The following is a 14,992-nucleotide window of genomic DNA, read 5'->3' on the forward strand; positions in this document are numbered from 1 at the left end:
ACATTTTCATCTGTAGAATGTCAAATATTGATAAATGTCCATCAAATTTCCCAGAACTCGACATAACACCTTCAAATGTCTTGTTTTGTCCGACCAACAGCCCCAAAACCCAAAGATATTCAGTTTACTATTGGGGAAGATTAAGAAAACCAGAAAATAACTGTATTTGAAAAGCTGTAACCAGTGGATTTTTGGCCAATTTTCTGTCAACTGATTAATTGAGACATTGTTTCAGCTCCACAAGATTAAGAACAATAACAAGGTTAGCGCTCTTCAATCCAGGCTTTTCAAAAGATGGTGCAGCCAAAAACAACAGTCCCATTTCCTGAAGTGATTGACTGCACACATTGAATTTATTTCATGTGAAAAAAAGTGACAGCCAAAAAGTGAAGGCTTCAATCAAAGGACCATCGTCAGCACAACGCCAATCCCCAAGCTTGTCAAGCTGCGTCTTTATAGAAACAATGTCCTGAGACAGTTTCATTGGGACTTCTGGTTTAGAAGAAAACCCTTCAATGTGAGAAATAGTCCCAAATTAAACTGCACTTGAAGTGAGTGAGCAATTATGTGTTTTGGGGAATTTGGGTGAACTGGCCCTTTAAACAAGACAAAAACAAGTAGTGATTCTTACCACCCTGATATATCCATTACACAATCATTACCATTATTATCGTCGTTATTACCATTATCGTTATCGGCAGCAGTCACACATTCAGCAGAGGTAACGCCACCAAACAGACTCCAACTCTGCCCCGTCCCTTCCTCCCGCTCGGAGATGATGCAGTGTGTTTGGGCTGCGTTCTGACACAAAGCAAATACGGTGTAATAGATTGCAAATGAACTGCACCACGGACACCACCAATTAATCAAAAGGCAGATTGCCGTACTTTCTCAGTGCCATTGCAGAAAAAAAAGGAGTGAATCGCACCTCCTTAAAATGAATGGATTGTATCTGCAGTTAATTATCATTTACTACAGGGTCTATTTGGGATGTTTCCACAGCTTAAGGATACGGCCAGTGAAGTGGAACGGAGAGGAGCTCTGCTGCGATGGAATCAGAGATTGCCCTGCTGGTAATTACACTTTCATTGTAAGAGGATCAATTCTATGTAATCAAAGTGCAATCTCACTGAAAATCGAGTGGTTATTCAAGCCACTTTAACATGGAAACTTTACATTTTCAAGGGGACAACATTTGCTTGATAAACAGTAGCTGAGAGCACATTAAAAATGATGCTTGTGTTGGAAAACAGTTTTTCACTGCTTTTGCTCTTGACCTCTGACCTCTGTGCACTAGAGGGGCTTGAAAAGCTCTGTCAACTTGTATTGACAGAAAATTGAAAAAAGACTTTCAAAGGGGGTATAACATGCTTTTAGTGATTGTCTGTCATTTATATACTGTTATTATATCGGATGTCTTTGTTAAATATGGTAAAAATTCCAAAAATTGACGTTGATGTATGTACGAAATGCTGCCTGCAAGTCAAAACTCAGGGCTTCAGCCTGTTCTTAATGCTTTGTTTGCAAAGTTACCTCTACTTTCCCAATGAACTAATGTCATCCGCACATGCCCACAAACAGCCATCCGTTCCATAGCTTTTGTTGCTAACTTTGTTGCTGAAGTTGATCTATGGGTTGTTCACGGTGTTAATATTCATTTTGGGACAAATTTGGGCTTGAACATGTACGGATGTATTGAGAAGTTTATATTTCAAGTAAAGAATGAGAAAAAGAAGTGAAATCCAACTACAATTGTATGTTTATATAGAGAAAAAATCCAAAACCAAATGGGAGAAATTTATATTTAAAATTCTTTGATTTCATGATGGTGCGCCTAGTTTTACATTACTTCGATTAAATACCATTCTGCCATCCGTCTACGTAGCTGGAGCCCTAATTTTGAAACAGCAAATCAAATTCTGAATAAAAAATAAATAACTTGTTGTTCTATCATCGGCAGAGCAGACGGTCACACTGAGCCTGATTGCATCCTGCAACACAACACAAGAGCCACAGACTCTGAACAACAACTCACATTAGCTTTCCTGCAAACGTCTCTTTCTTATATAACTTACAAACATGAACGCACGTCTTGTCCTGCAGCTGAGTTTGTTCAACGAGCCACCAAACCAACATTCATTGGGGAAAAGTGCACCGCTAACATCAGTTAGCAGGCTAGGCTAAGCTGCAGCACATCAAACAGCATGTAAACTAGATGCTGGTTTGCTCTTCGAAATCCGTGTTAGCGACACACTATCTGTCTATGACTTGTAGCTACAGCAGTTTGTTGACTTTGTCTCCGTTCAGTACTTTGTAACACCATTAATCTGCCAGCTAATGTCAATCAAACAGCTTGATGAACTTTTTTCTTCATTCTAATAATATAAAACTACTAACAATACATTTAAAAAAAACATGTTGGCATTATTTTTGACTGCCAAGAGGGATGATTAAAAGTGATTTAAAAACATAGGGTATGTATTTAATTTCTCCATGTATTTAAACAGAATTATGTTAACAGGAAATGCTGTTTCTTGCTCCTTCATGCTGGACTGTGTGTGTTTTGGGCGCCACGGCCACTCCAGCCAGCACTCACTCACAGTATGCTTACACAGAGACTAGCCCAGGGTATGTTTTATATTGATTTGTTCTCTGGTCATGTAGGATAAAGATAGACCCCACCCAACAGTACCAACTGCTTCTAAAAATAACATGTGTAAATCAAGGCTGGAGGCACAAACACACAAACATGCACACACACACACACACACACACATACAAGCAGCAGAGCAGGCTGTGATGATGACAAGGTGTCGGGGGTCAGATGGGATAATTATTATGTAGTGAGTGAGATGCTGCTTCTCTTTGATGTGTGTCCCCATTTTTAATGTTTGTTCTGTTATTTCTATTTTTTTCTAATTTATAGCTGACATCCTCAGTCTCTGAACTGGAGGGGGGGAGGGTGTGTGTGTGGGGGGGGAGTCTCCACGCAGAGCGAGTGACAGCATTTATGGGAGAGTGCCACCGAAGTTTACAGCGCGTCTCCCATCGATCAAAGCCATCGGAGCCATTAATCATACGCTAAACCAATTACCGCGCCATCACACCCCGTCTACTGTCCATCTCATCTCAGAGACTCAGTCAGGACGGCCGAAAGCTGCTTCACAAAAGCTACCGAAACACCGCTGTTAAAATACAAAGAGGAAGATGATAACAGTGTCTCTTCTACCTCTCAAACTTCTGTTCTGAAAGGATCAATACGTCCGGTGCTAACGCTGATGATTAATGCATTTGGGTGTTTTCTTGTTCAGCAATCCAGCTTTTTCTGGCTTTGTGAGGAGCTGGTGATGTAATATCAACGCCATGTATTTTTTAGAATATACTTTTTTAAAGTTCATTTTTATACATGCCTTTGTTTCATACATGTTTACATTCTATCTATAATTTTGTCATCCTCGTTTTCCACATTGTCATTTTGCTATTTTGGTCTATTTTGTAAACAAAATCGATTAGATGTCTGTCCGTCCTGGAGGAGGGATCCCTCCTCTATTGCTCTTCCTGAGGTTTCTTCCATTTTTCTCCTGTTAAAGGAGCTTTTTGTCATCCGATTTGAGGGTCTAAGGATAGAAGGTGCTGTGTGTTGTACAGATTGTGAAGCCCCCTGAGGCAAATTTGTCATATTGGTCTATATACAGAAAATAAAACTGACCTGACTTGACTTCAAAACGATGACAAGACATGAGAATGGACATACAGTCGTCCAGGTAGCTGAGTCATATTTGCATTGTTGCAAATATTTTTCTGTTGTGTTACACCTAACCTATCCTGGTCCCGGACATCCACAACACCTTTTTTTATGATCCAGATGGTTTTCCTATAATATTTTGTACAGTCTAGTACTGTACTGACCCGCTGTGGCATGAAGGTTTGGATCAGATTCAGACATGAACAAAATGTTCAAATGCAGTGATTTACACTGTTGTAATATTCTAATGTGTTTTTACTCAAGCAAATTTTCTTTTTTTTTTTCTGTTGCTATGGCTGGACGCCTTTCCCACAGCGGCAACTCTAAACCTACACCACTGAAAGGACCTAAAAAACCTGCACGCTGTCAATCACTTGCACTCACTTTATTAACAATGTTTCACTCCTTCATCAAGAAATTTAATGTTCAGAAACATTTCTTGATGAAGGTCTGAGGACTGAAACAGCAGGGCCGGGCGATTTCTTGAATGAATTCGATTAATCTGAATTTTTGTTTTTGCACAATGTGTAAAATGTCTCAATTGTGAAAATCTAGTTATTACAATAAGTACAAAAAGGTCGTTTTTAGTCAAAAAGTCATGTAGATGATAGCTGCTACGACAGACTACAAGAACGACAGACTGATAATGAATCTGCACGCTGATCTGAGCTCTCGGCGCCGGGAGTCAAATAGTTTCTACTTTGTTCAGTTTGTTCCTACCTGCCAGGTAACCAACACCAGCTAGCTGCAGTCTGCCGATATCAGACTGATGTTTTGTAAAGAAACACAACCTTTTTGCTCAGTCTGTACTCAAACTGATTATTAAGCTGGATGTGATCTGCTTAGTAGAAACATCTCACACTGACAGTCAGTACCTGTTTGCTTAAAAATATGATGTTTCAGTCCTGCAAAATTGGTCAAAACAGCGAATCGACCCCAAGCATGAAAAGAATCGAGATTAGAAGCCCCTGAAAGTACTGGAAAACACCAAAACATAATCAATGAACTCTACACTGATATCTTGCTACCAGTTGATGCTAAGTGAAGAATTATAACAAATTGCGACAGTAACACAACCCAAAGGCCAGAGTCCTGCACTGTCCTGACCGTCTCCAGCCTCAAACTAATCCAGTAATGTCTAGCCTGTAATTTGGCCTTAGTGGGCAATAGAGAGGGCAAGGTGGAGACCAATAAAACAGTCGCGTTCGGCAGTGACTGTCTGCAGTCTCAACGGAGCTCCAATGAAAGGCGGGCGAGGGCAAAATGAACCCCATCCATCGCCGGCTGCAGGGCAGAGTGACAGTGCAGTAGCAATAGAGCCCAGTCACTTTACACAGGCTGCTATCAGCTGAGGGGAGAGGCGTCCCGGAGTAGCGATGCTATCCTGAATTAAACAGTAAAAACAGCTCAGGGTTCACTTCAACAAGTGGCTGCGTGGCCAATGAATACGTCTTTTATCCACGCTGCTCTCAGCTTCTGTCTAATCCGGCCCCATGCAGCTGGATGTACAGTGTCGTTTTGTTTATTTGTTTATTTAAAGGATCACCATTAGCTGATGCCATGGCAATCAAACAACGATGCAAGCAATGATGTCATAATACGGTGTAATGCCAATTTAGGGCCGGGATATTAGCCTGGGTGGGCATACTCCAGCTGGGTAATCCTTATCTGATTGGACTATGAGACTAATCCCGCTCTTCTGCGCCGCTCCGCTCTGCTATCTGCTTTTTTTTTTTTTTTTCTGCGGCCTGTCTCACATCATCCCGCCTCTCTGCTAAACACACAGTCACAAACATTCAAACATGTTTATGTACACACACACACACACACACACACACACACACACACACACACACACACACAACATACTCCCACATGTGTTTTCAAATGCATGAATGTACACTACATTGATACTCCCACTCGCTTATACATAAAATCATGAGGCAGAATGCGTGAACTGTGATCTGCGGTGATTGACAGGAACTGTGGGAGGCCATACTGAAGTGGTTGCCATTTTAGTAAAGCAAGGGAAAGCAAATTTTCCAAAATAATCTCTGTTGGGTGAAGAAAACAGTAAAAGGAAAGACTTGAAATGACTAAAAACACACATTTAAAACTACAGTCTAAAGCAGAAATACACCAATGAGTAAATGTTTTGCTGTTACGCTGTAAGCAAACATTTTTCATCTATTATTGATTTTTTTTTTCTCCTTGAGGTCATAACGTCCACTGGGGAGGTAAAAATCCCGGGTAACTGTTGAAGTTTTACTCAAATCTCTGAAAAGAGTGAACTCTTACTAGCAGATCATCAAATAAGAGACACTCTAAGTTGACAAATATGAAGAAATGTTCATATATGCTGCCTTTAACGGTGCGCTCACGGCAAAAGGTTTTATGAGCAGCAGTGTGACTCTCTTTGCCCTCAGTTTTACCTCTCAGGCTACATATAGACCGCCTTATGAGCATCTGATTGGTGGTGCTTGGAGGGGCATACATAGCCTGATCTCTCACTTTGTCTAACCTTATTTATTTCATATTTCTTTTATATATTTATTATTTATTATATATTGCTTGCAGAGGACATATGAGGTGCAGTTATTGAATTAGACAATTCTTTCTCTCCCAACCAGTAGTCCAAAAATATTCAGTTTACTATCAAGACTAAATAAACCAGAAAATATTCAAATTTAAGAAGCTGTAACTTTTTGTTTTGGGTTATTTTCTTTAAAAAATGACAATTAACCAGTCATCACAATGGTTGGAGATTATTTTTCTGTTAATCAACTAATTAATTTAAGATTAATCAACTAATCATTGCAGCTCTAGTTTTATCATAACATGTTTATTAACTTTTTGCAAAAAAGGTGATGCCATCAAATGTCTTGTCCTGGAACCAACAAATATTTGGTGTTTTTATTCAAAAAAAATGACAAAAGATTGATCAATTAATAAAAATAGTTACAATAGTATAATAGTAATCGATTAATCGTTGCAGCTCTAATGTGCACTGTTAATATGCAGGAATTTGCACTGCACATAGTTTAGGTCCTTGTGTATGAACACAGCGAGGGAGAAGGACAAGCACCAAGAGATGAATTATGAACCTTAACAGACACGTAGCTTCATATAACAGGTAATAAAGGACAAAACATCAGACACCATGGTGGCCCTCCTTCATCACATAGTCCACCGTTTCTCTCCCACGCCTCCCTGACTCTGTCTCGCTCATCCTATAGCCACCGTGGAGCCTGAGGGCGGCGCTGTAATGAAGATGAATGCCTCAGATTAGCAGCGAATGCAGCACTGTGCACCTGGCTGAGAGCTCAGGGGCGGCGGCGGCGGCTCTTACAGACGTCCCAGATAGGATGGAGGAGCGCCAGCCTCAAGGGGCCCAATTCATCAGCAACACACATGTTATGTGCTCATGCCTCACCAGTCCTATAAACCTCTGCAGCCACACTGTCTGCAGCCACATCTGAACTTTTAATACCGTTTCAAGATTTCATTATATACTTTCACAAGATTTAACAACATCAAAAGCAGAGGACGAATACGCTGGATGCAGATTTAGATCATAGTTAGATGAAGAAGGGTTGGAAGTGGTCAGAGCTGCCGTCTGACTCCTCAAATCTGGCGGAGGGAAGTCTGTCTTAAACCGACAGTCAGGAGCCCAAATGAACAATGAAACATGTTTTGCTCGCTGTGATCATTCCTCCTGTTTATACTGGCTATTAAGAGATCCCTTTCAAATGCACTTTGAGTCCACAGTCGTCTTTGTTTCCTTGGACAGTGTTGCCCTGTTGTGCTGAGGTGGAAAGATGGTAACAAAAAGTGAGAATTGGGTGCTAAAAAGACTGTGATGTTGAAAGATATCTACTTGATTTGACTGAATTGGACGGCTGAAGCTTCGTATTAGCTTCAAATAAACTTCTGGCTGCATTTTTGCACAGAAGGAGGACATTATGAAGGATGTCTTAAAGGTTATTTATATACTGTCATGATGTCGGATGTTAAACATGCTCAAAGTTCCAAAGTTGAGGTGAACATTTTTAGAAATGCTGCCTGCAAGTCAAAAGCCAGGGCTTCAGCCTGGTCTGAACACTTCGTTTGTGACTGGTTTTTCTATAACTATTGTTCGTTTACTAAGCCTCTTAAAAAATGCCAAAATTATTTGATTCCAGCTTCTTGAATGTGAATACTTCCTGGTTTCTTTAGTCCTCTATAATAGTAAACTGAGTAATTTGGGACTTGTGTGTCGTTCAGGACAAAACAAAACATTTTAGATTACATCTTGGACTTTGGGAAACAGCGATCGACATTTTCTCACATTTTTAAGAACAAACAATTATTGTTTGAATTATTGATATTGTACTTTACAAAAGCAGAAAAGGTTTTCAGCATAATAAAAGATGCGATCAGTAAACTGCACATACACAAATCCTTTCCTTCTCTACAAGTGAGACTACTGTGTTTCTCTGACGAGCGGCGAGTGAAGCTGTGAGGTCGAGGTGTTGAAGCACCCAGTGTGGGTATTCCCATTTTGCTTTTTCACAGGTTCTCCTTTTCCGGGAGCTGGTTATACAAACACAAACCCTCGCCCACCTGTGTCCACTCTGTGAGCTGGATGTGTGGGCCTGCGCTGCCAAACCACAGTCTGTGTTCTCTGCTGCGATACAGACGCGGGGATTATTACTTCTACCGTTCGCAGCCTCTCGCTCGCTGCCTTGATTACCAATAAGACTTCATTTACCAAGATGAATACTAGTCATCTTGGCACTTTGAAAATGATCGAGCCGAGCCTGCAAACCGTAGCCTAATTAACATCTGAAATGTTAAACTTGATATCACTCCTCCTGACTGTGTGAAGAGTCTGTGTTGAAACACGGCTGGGTTTTTTTTTGCAGCGAGCAGCCTGCTGATCTCTGCCTCCCTCCAGCTGCATCCGGCTCTGTACTTTTCTATTTTTCAATACTCCCACCGCCCCCCCCCCCTCCCCCTCCCCCTTCCCTCCCTCCCTGATTTTAGTTTAAAATGTTCAAACTACCTATAATTAAATGTACTCGCTTTTTAAGACCCAATTTCCTGAGCAGGAAGTCATTTGAATTAGAATTTAAATGAATCTGACCCCGGTAAGTAAATGCGGTGGCCCCCTTTTTTTCCCACTCCCTTGCCTCTTCTGGGCCGGGTGGATCATTCATGAATCACAAATGACAAATCTGGGTTTATTTCCTGCCATTTTGATCCTGGATTCAAAGGAAGAGGCTTATTGTGCCGATACAAAAGCGACACAGTGCCACTCGGAGCAGCGACACACTGAGCCAAGAGTGCAATGTTTTGATCTCATCTTGACTCTGTGCCGTTTTGTTTGCCAATTAAATAATGGCCTGGCAGGGATAAAGGCCAGTCACTGTCACAATTACACTCCAGCTGTGATTAATCCTATGTGCATTAATGTAATAATTGTAGGAGCCATTTACACACAACAGCAGTGTATCAGCATTTGGTTTTTATCTCTTTTTTTTTATCTATCCAGGTAAGAATAACGAAGCTCTTTTTTCCCCCCAGAAACACCTCACGTCGACTTCGCAAACTTACACGCACACACATCTGGATTCATCTCACAGAAATCACAGTTTGTTTATTTTTTTTTTATGTTGTTGACACCTGAGCAGCTTCTCAGGAACAGCTGAGGTGTAAACGCCGTCATCAGAACAAAATGCCAACTGGGTATTTGAATTTCAGTTTGAGTGTAAATTGAAACTATTTTCAACAACTTACTTTTTCTCTCATTTCACAGGTGAAGCCAAAAGTCTCAAATACTTTGATTAAATTCATCAAAGAACTGATCAAAGAATCTGATCAAGCATTCAGAGTATCGGACAGATATTGATACAGACACAATGAATTGATCACAAACTATTGGCACACTGGATGTACATGACACATAACTGATATGTTAAAACTTCAGTGTCTCTTGAAGGTTCCTGCTGGCGGAACCTGAGATGCACTCATGACACTTGTTTTCATTATTGATTAATCTGCTGATTATTTTCTCAATCAATTGTTTAGTCAATAAAATGCTCAAAAGTCGTGAAAAAATGGCAGTTTTTCAGTGACGTCTTCAATTTGCTTGGTTGACTACAGCTGCAACAGATAGTCAATTAATTGATTGGTCGGTTGACAATTATTCAGCCAGCTACTTTGATATTTGATCAATCGTTTTGAGTCATCTTTTTAGAAAACAACTGATAGCTGATAACTGATAGATGACTGAATATCTTTGGGTTGTGGACAAAACAAGACATTTGAGGACGTCACTTTGGGCTTTCTGACTTTCTGACATTTTATAGACCCAACAACTAATCGATTATAATCAATAATGAAAATAATCACCAGTTGCAGCCTTAGTTTTGAAGGACTAACAGCCCAAAAACCTTAAAATGTTCAATTTACTGTCATGTGTGATAAATAAACGGCTAATTGTGACATTTCAGAAGCTGGATTTTGACTTTTTTGCTTGAAAAATGACGAATCGATTATCAAAATAGTTGCCTTTCAATCAACTGTTTCGTCTCTAACTATCACAGCACTAAAGTGACAGAGTTTACTCCAAATCTCAAGATTGTAATGTGAAACATATCTGATGCTGATGACATTAAATAGACAGAGCCCTGCAGGTTTTATGGCTGTGACAAGAGAAACTTTGACTTGAAACACATCTGATAGCTGTCGTATGTGTCCTCCAGTTACCAGTCTGGGTCAAATATAAACGAATCAGTGTTGTCCCATCATCATCATCAGGAGTTTGATACACACGATCCATCCGTCAATTACGAGATAATACTTAAATTGGATTTGTTACTTCAAACATTTCCTCGATATGAAGCTTCGAACGGAGTCTGGCTGCTTGTCACAGGAGCCGGAGGAGCATGAAGTCAGACGCCGCCGCGGCCTTTCAGGATCTCACAGCTAAGAAGATGAGCAGATTTGTAACGCTCTGTGCCCTCACAAGGTTACAGCGCCGCACTCCCAAGTCAGCGCCCGACGCCTCCGCTGGGGCATGACAGGAAACAACGCCGGCCTCCGTTTGACGGGGCAGACGCCGGAGGTTGTCTCAAACCTGCGCTCAGGATGGGAGGATGGGTTTGACAGAAAGTAGCGAGCGCAGCCGGGTCAAAGGTTACGTGACAGGCAGCGTTTACGCCGACGCCGTTATCAAGGTTGTCAGGCGGGTCAGCAGAAAAAGGCTGCATCTCTCTCCTCTACTGTGCAGGTTAAACCGTGATAAAAATCTTCAGCATGAAAATAAACACCCTGTCCAAACTGCTGGCCCAGACTCTCTTTAAAGGGACAGATCCACCTGCAGAGTCCCTTAATTAGGGTTAGACCAGTATATTGGTTTGCCAATATATCAGGCTGATATATGATGAAGGTTCCTCCCTAACTGCAGCTTGTGAATGTGTTATTATTTCATTATTTAAATCTCCAATGTCTGACGAGAGAGAAACTGTTCCAGAGTGGTGTGGGAGGCTTTTATGCAACAGCTTCAGGCTGCCGGTCTGTAAAAAAAAAACAAAAAACCTGCAACTAGAAACATGCTTCACCCTGCTGCTAAAAGAAGAGTTTTTGGATTTAACTGGAGAGTTTTAGTCGTGATGTTTTATATGTATCCAACCTTTTTTTTTTTGTCTTGTGTCACCGTAAAATTAAGCAATGTGTAAGTGCAGCAACCTTCTCAGATTGGGTCACTTGGGTCGTTTTTTGGAGACATGATGCAAACAAACATACAAACATAAATTTGTCTTGCAGACTTATCTTGCAACCCCTTGAAGGGGGGGTTCCCAAACATAAATCTTATATTTCTGCTAGTTTAGGAGTATAAAATGCAGTCATATATGCTCACTTTCCATCAGTATAGGTATCCATCCTGGCTTTTAAACAGTCAAACCTTGCAGTGCATTTCATGTGGGAAACAGAGGCGTAAGGAGCATCCTCGCTGTTAGTGGCATGAAGGGGAAAAAGTACACAAGTAGCGTAAAATCCAGCAGTAAAAATGTGTGTTTTAGTAGTGATGGGACCTGCCAGGAAGACACTGGTATTAAAGGACGGGTTCACAAGTCTGTCTTAAAACAACAGTCAGGTACCCAAATGAACAATGAAATCTTTCTCGCCATAATCATTCCTCCTGTTCATACTGACCATTAGAAGATCCCTTCAAAATCCACAGTCCTCCTTCTGTGCAAACATGTATTTAAAAGTTTATCTGAAGCTAAGATGAAGCTTCAGCGTCCGACTGAGTCAAATCAAGTAGATATCTTTCAACGTTACAGTCTTTTTAGTGCCAAAGTTCCTCTTTTTGTTACTATACTTCCACCGCAGCTTAACAGGGAAACACAAAGAGGGAATTTGATGCTAAAAAGACTGTAAATGTGTCAGATATCCACTTGACATGACTAACTCAGACTGCTGAAGCCTCATATAAGCTTCACATCAACTTTTAATAACTGTGTGGACACACTGTGGATTTTAGCCTCCATCACTGACACTGAAAACACATTTGAAGGATCTTTTAACAGCCGGTATGAACAGGAGGAATGATCACAACCTCTTTCACTGTTCATATGGACACCTGACTGTTGTTTTAAGACACACTTGGAGAACTGGTGAACCTGTCATGTTGCATGTGTGAGTGGGAAAGTTATTCAGGTTTGAACTCTTACCTTCCAAGCAGCAAGTCCTCCACAGGCCCGAGTGGGTCATCACCTCCTCGTTCTTCTTGCTGGTCTCGTTCTCGCTCATGGACTTGGTCTTGCAGACGCCGCGGGAGTACAGCCAGTAGTCCGTGCCGACCGCGATGGTCATGAGGCTGAAGGCCGCGAAGGCTCCCACCGTGGTCAGCAGCATCTGGACTCCGCGGTCGAACAGACCCATGTTTCCGCATTCCATGAAAGGGGGACCCCCTTTCCTCTTGATGTACAGGAAGTAAATATTTGAAAATTTGCGGGACCAAACCAAACCGAAAAAACGGGATATACTCGAGCGGAAGGAGAGGGAAGAAGGAGGAGGAGGATGCGGTAGGAACCTTATGGTTGCGTTTGGGTGAGGACCAAAACAAGAGAAAAAAGAGGATGTTTTGTTTTTTTTTTGGATGGGGGGGAAGAGAGGAAGAGAAGACTCTCCTCTCTTGTTTGTTCTCACTTTTCTACCCCCAGAAAAATGAAAAATTCAGGTATGCAGATCACCTCAGCAGGCCTTCAGCTGCAGATGTAGCCCCTCACTACACTACAGCCACTTGCAGCAGGAAAAGGTGAATTAACAACACTGAGCTATAAAGGATTAATTATGTCCTAAAGCCTATAGTGGCAGAGCCGAGCCCCCCTCCCCAAAACAATGGAAGTTAGATAAACCAAAGTGAAGCAGGGTTTATTCTCTACAGGCCTGCAAGAAAGGAGAAAAACTAGGCAACCTGTTTCTTTACTTGTAAAGGTTACAGCTGAGCAAAGAGCTGAATTAACATGAGCCCAAATGGAGCAAAGAGATGGTTAAGAGTAATGGCAGGCTTACAGTACAACAGTTCAATATGTCTGTTACAATGAGTTACTTTAGTCAGAGGCTATAACATTGCGTTTACTAGTAGTAGGAATTCAGAATTATAGCTATATCCTAAAGACTATTGTTATTATTATTCTAATGTTTTGTTATTCAGAGAGGGAAGAAATCAAGGAGATGTATAAACTGGGGAGGGAAAAGAGGGACAGCAGGGAAATCTATCATATTAGTGGAGGCAGAAAAGAGTAAACAAATGGACCAATTCAAGTCCTGTCGCGGGGAAATTAAAGCAAGTCTCGGTGTGTTTTTTATATAACGAGCTATTGTGAGGTTTTAAAGACAAATTATTCCTCTCACAAATCAACCCTGCACACGATGGAATGAGGAAATCAAGGCTCAACGAATAAATGAATTAATTAGCAGGCTGTTTTTTCTTTTTAAAAAAACACACACGCACACACACATAAAAAGAAAATCCGATAGAAAGAAAGCCGATAAAAACCTAAATAATAAAAAATAAAATTGAAATTAACCGCTTAGATTTTCCTTTTTCCTAAAATTCTGATCCCCAGTTTCCATATGTAGCCCTATAGCTCTGGGAAGGTTTCCGCCGAAAATGGGGGTCTGCGGTCAGAGGAGGTTCGGTCGTCGACGATCCGGAGAGAGCGGGGAGCATCCAGCAAGGCAAGCCGACCATCACTCGACATAGAGCCGGCAGGAGGAGGACGAGGAGTCGGTGTGGGCGCCGCTGCAGCCGAGGATGCTTCTTCCCTGGATGGAGGAGGATGATGCTGCCGCCGCCGCCGCCGCCGCTTCTGATGCTGCTGCTGCTGCTGCTGCTGCTTGGATATCCAAATTCACCGTGGCAGTATCACACCCAGGACGGTCCCGTTTGTATAGCCCTTGCGCCATGTAATAGGAAGAAAAATAAATTTTGATGAATGTTGCAATCCCCCTTTTTTTCCCCCTCCTCCTCCTCTTCTTCTTCTTCTTCTTCTTCTTCTTCTTCTTCTTCTCCCTCTCTCTCTCTCTCTCTCTCTCTCTCTCTCTCTCTCTCTCTCTCTCTCTCTCTCTCTCTCTCTCCCTGCGCTCTCCGGTGCAGGTTTGGCTGCTTGCAGGAAATAAAAAAAAAAAAAAAATTACACAATCAGGAGAGCGACTTGCACAGATCCACAGACAGAGCTGGTGTTGTCACGATGTCAGTGTCAGCGGCGCTATACATTCAGTACATTCAGTTTAGCCTCGCTCCCCCTCCTCTTTTTTTTCTTTTTTGGATGATGAGTAATGTCAGTGAAGGGAAGCTGCTCTCAATTCTGCAGGGTAGTTTCTCTTCTTCTTCTTCTTCTTCTTCTTCTTCTTCTTTCTGGCGACGGTTTAAAAGGCCTACAGTGTGTGTATGTGTGTCTATGCGCGTGTGTGTCTGTTGTGTGTGTGTGTGTGTGTGTGCGCGCGTGCTCTCCGCTCTGCAGCTATGGTGGCTCGTTGCTGGAAAGATATTAAAGATTTTTTAATTCCGTTTCTGTGAGTGGAGGGGGGCGGAAGGAGGGGGTGTTGCGATGGTGGACTCTCTCTCTCTATATATATATGTGTGTGTGTGTGTGTGTGTGTGTGTGTGTGTGTGTGTGTGTGTGTGTTTAGATGGATGGATGGATGATTACTGAATTGCATTTGTGCACACAGGCTGAGATTTATGTTTTT

At 41.7% G+C, this 14,992-nt stretch overlaps 1 protein-coding gene across 1 annotated transcript in view; it reads right to left on the bottom strand.

Moving 5' to 3' along the window:
* Window positions 1-13,886, bottom strand: part of cacng2a (calcium channel, voltage-dependent, gamma subunit 2a) — a 68,499-nt gene extending 54,613 nt beyond the window's left edge. Inside the window, exon 1 of the mRNA XM_044332082.1 lies at window positions 12,466-13,886. Within this exon, the coding sequence (XP_044188017.1) occupies window positions 12,466-12,691 (226 nt within the window). The 5' untranslated portion in view covers window positions 12,692-13,886. The remainder of the gene's footprint in view (window positions 1-12,465) is intronic.
* Between the last annotated feature and the right edge of the window lie 1,106 nt (window positions 13,887-14,992).

Source organism: Thunnus albacares, chromosome 17, assembly GCF_914725855.1.
Source record: "Thunnus albacares chromosome 17, fThuAlb1.1, whole genome shotgun sequence".
In the NCBI taxonomy this organism is placed as follows: Eukaryota; Metazoa; Chordata; class Actinopteri; order Scombriformes; family Scombridae; genus Thunnus; species Thunnus albacares.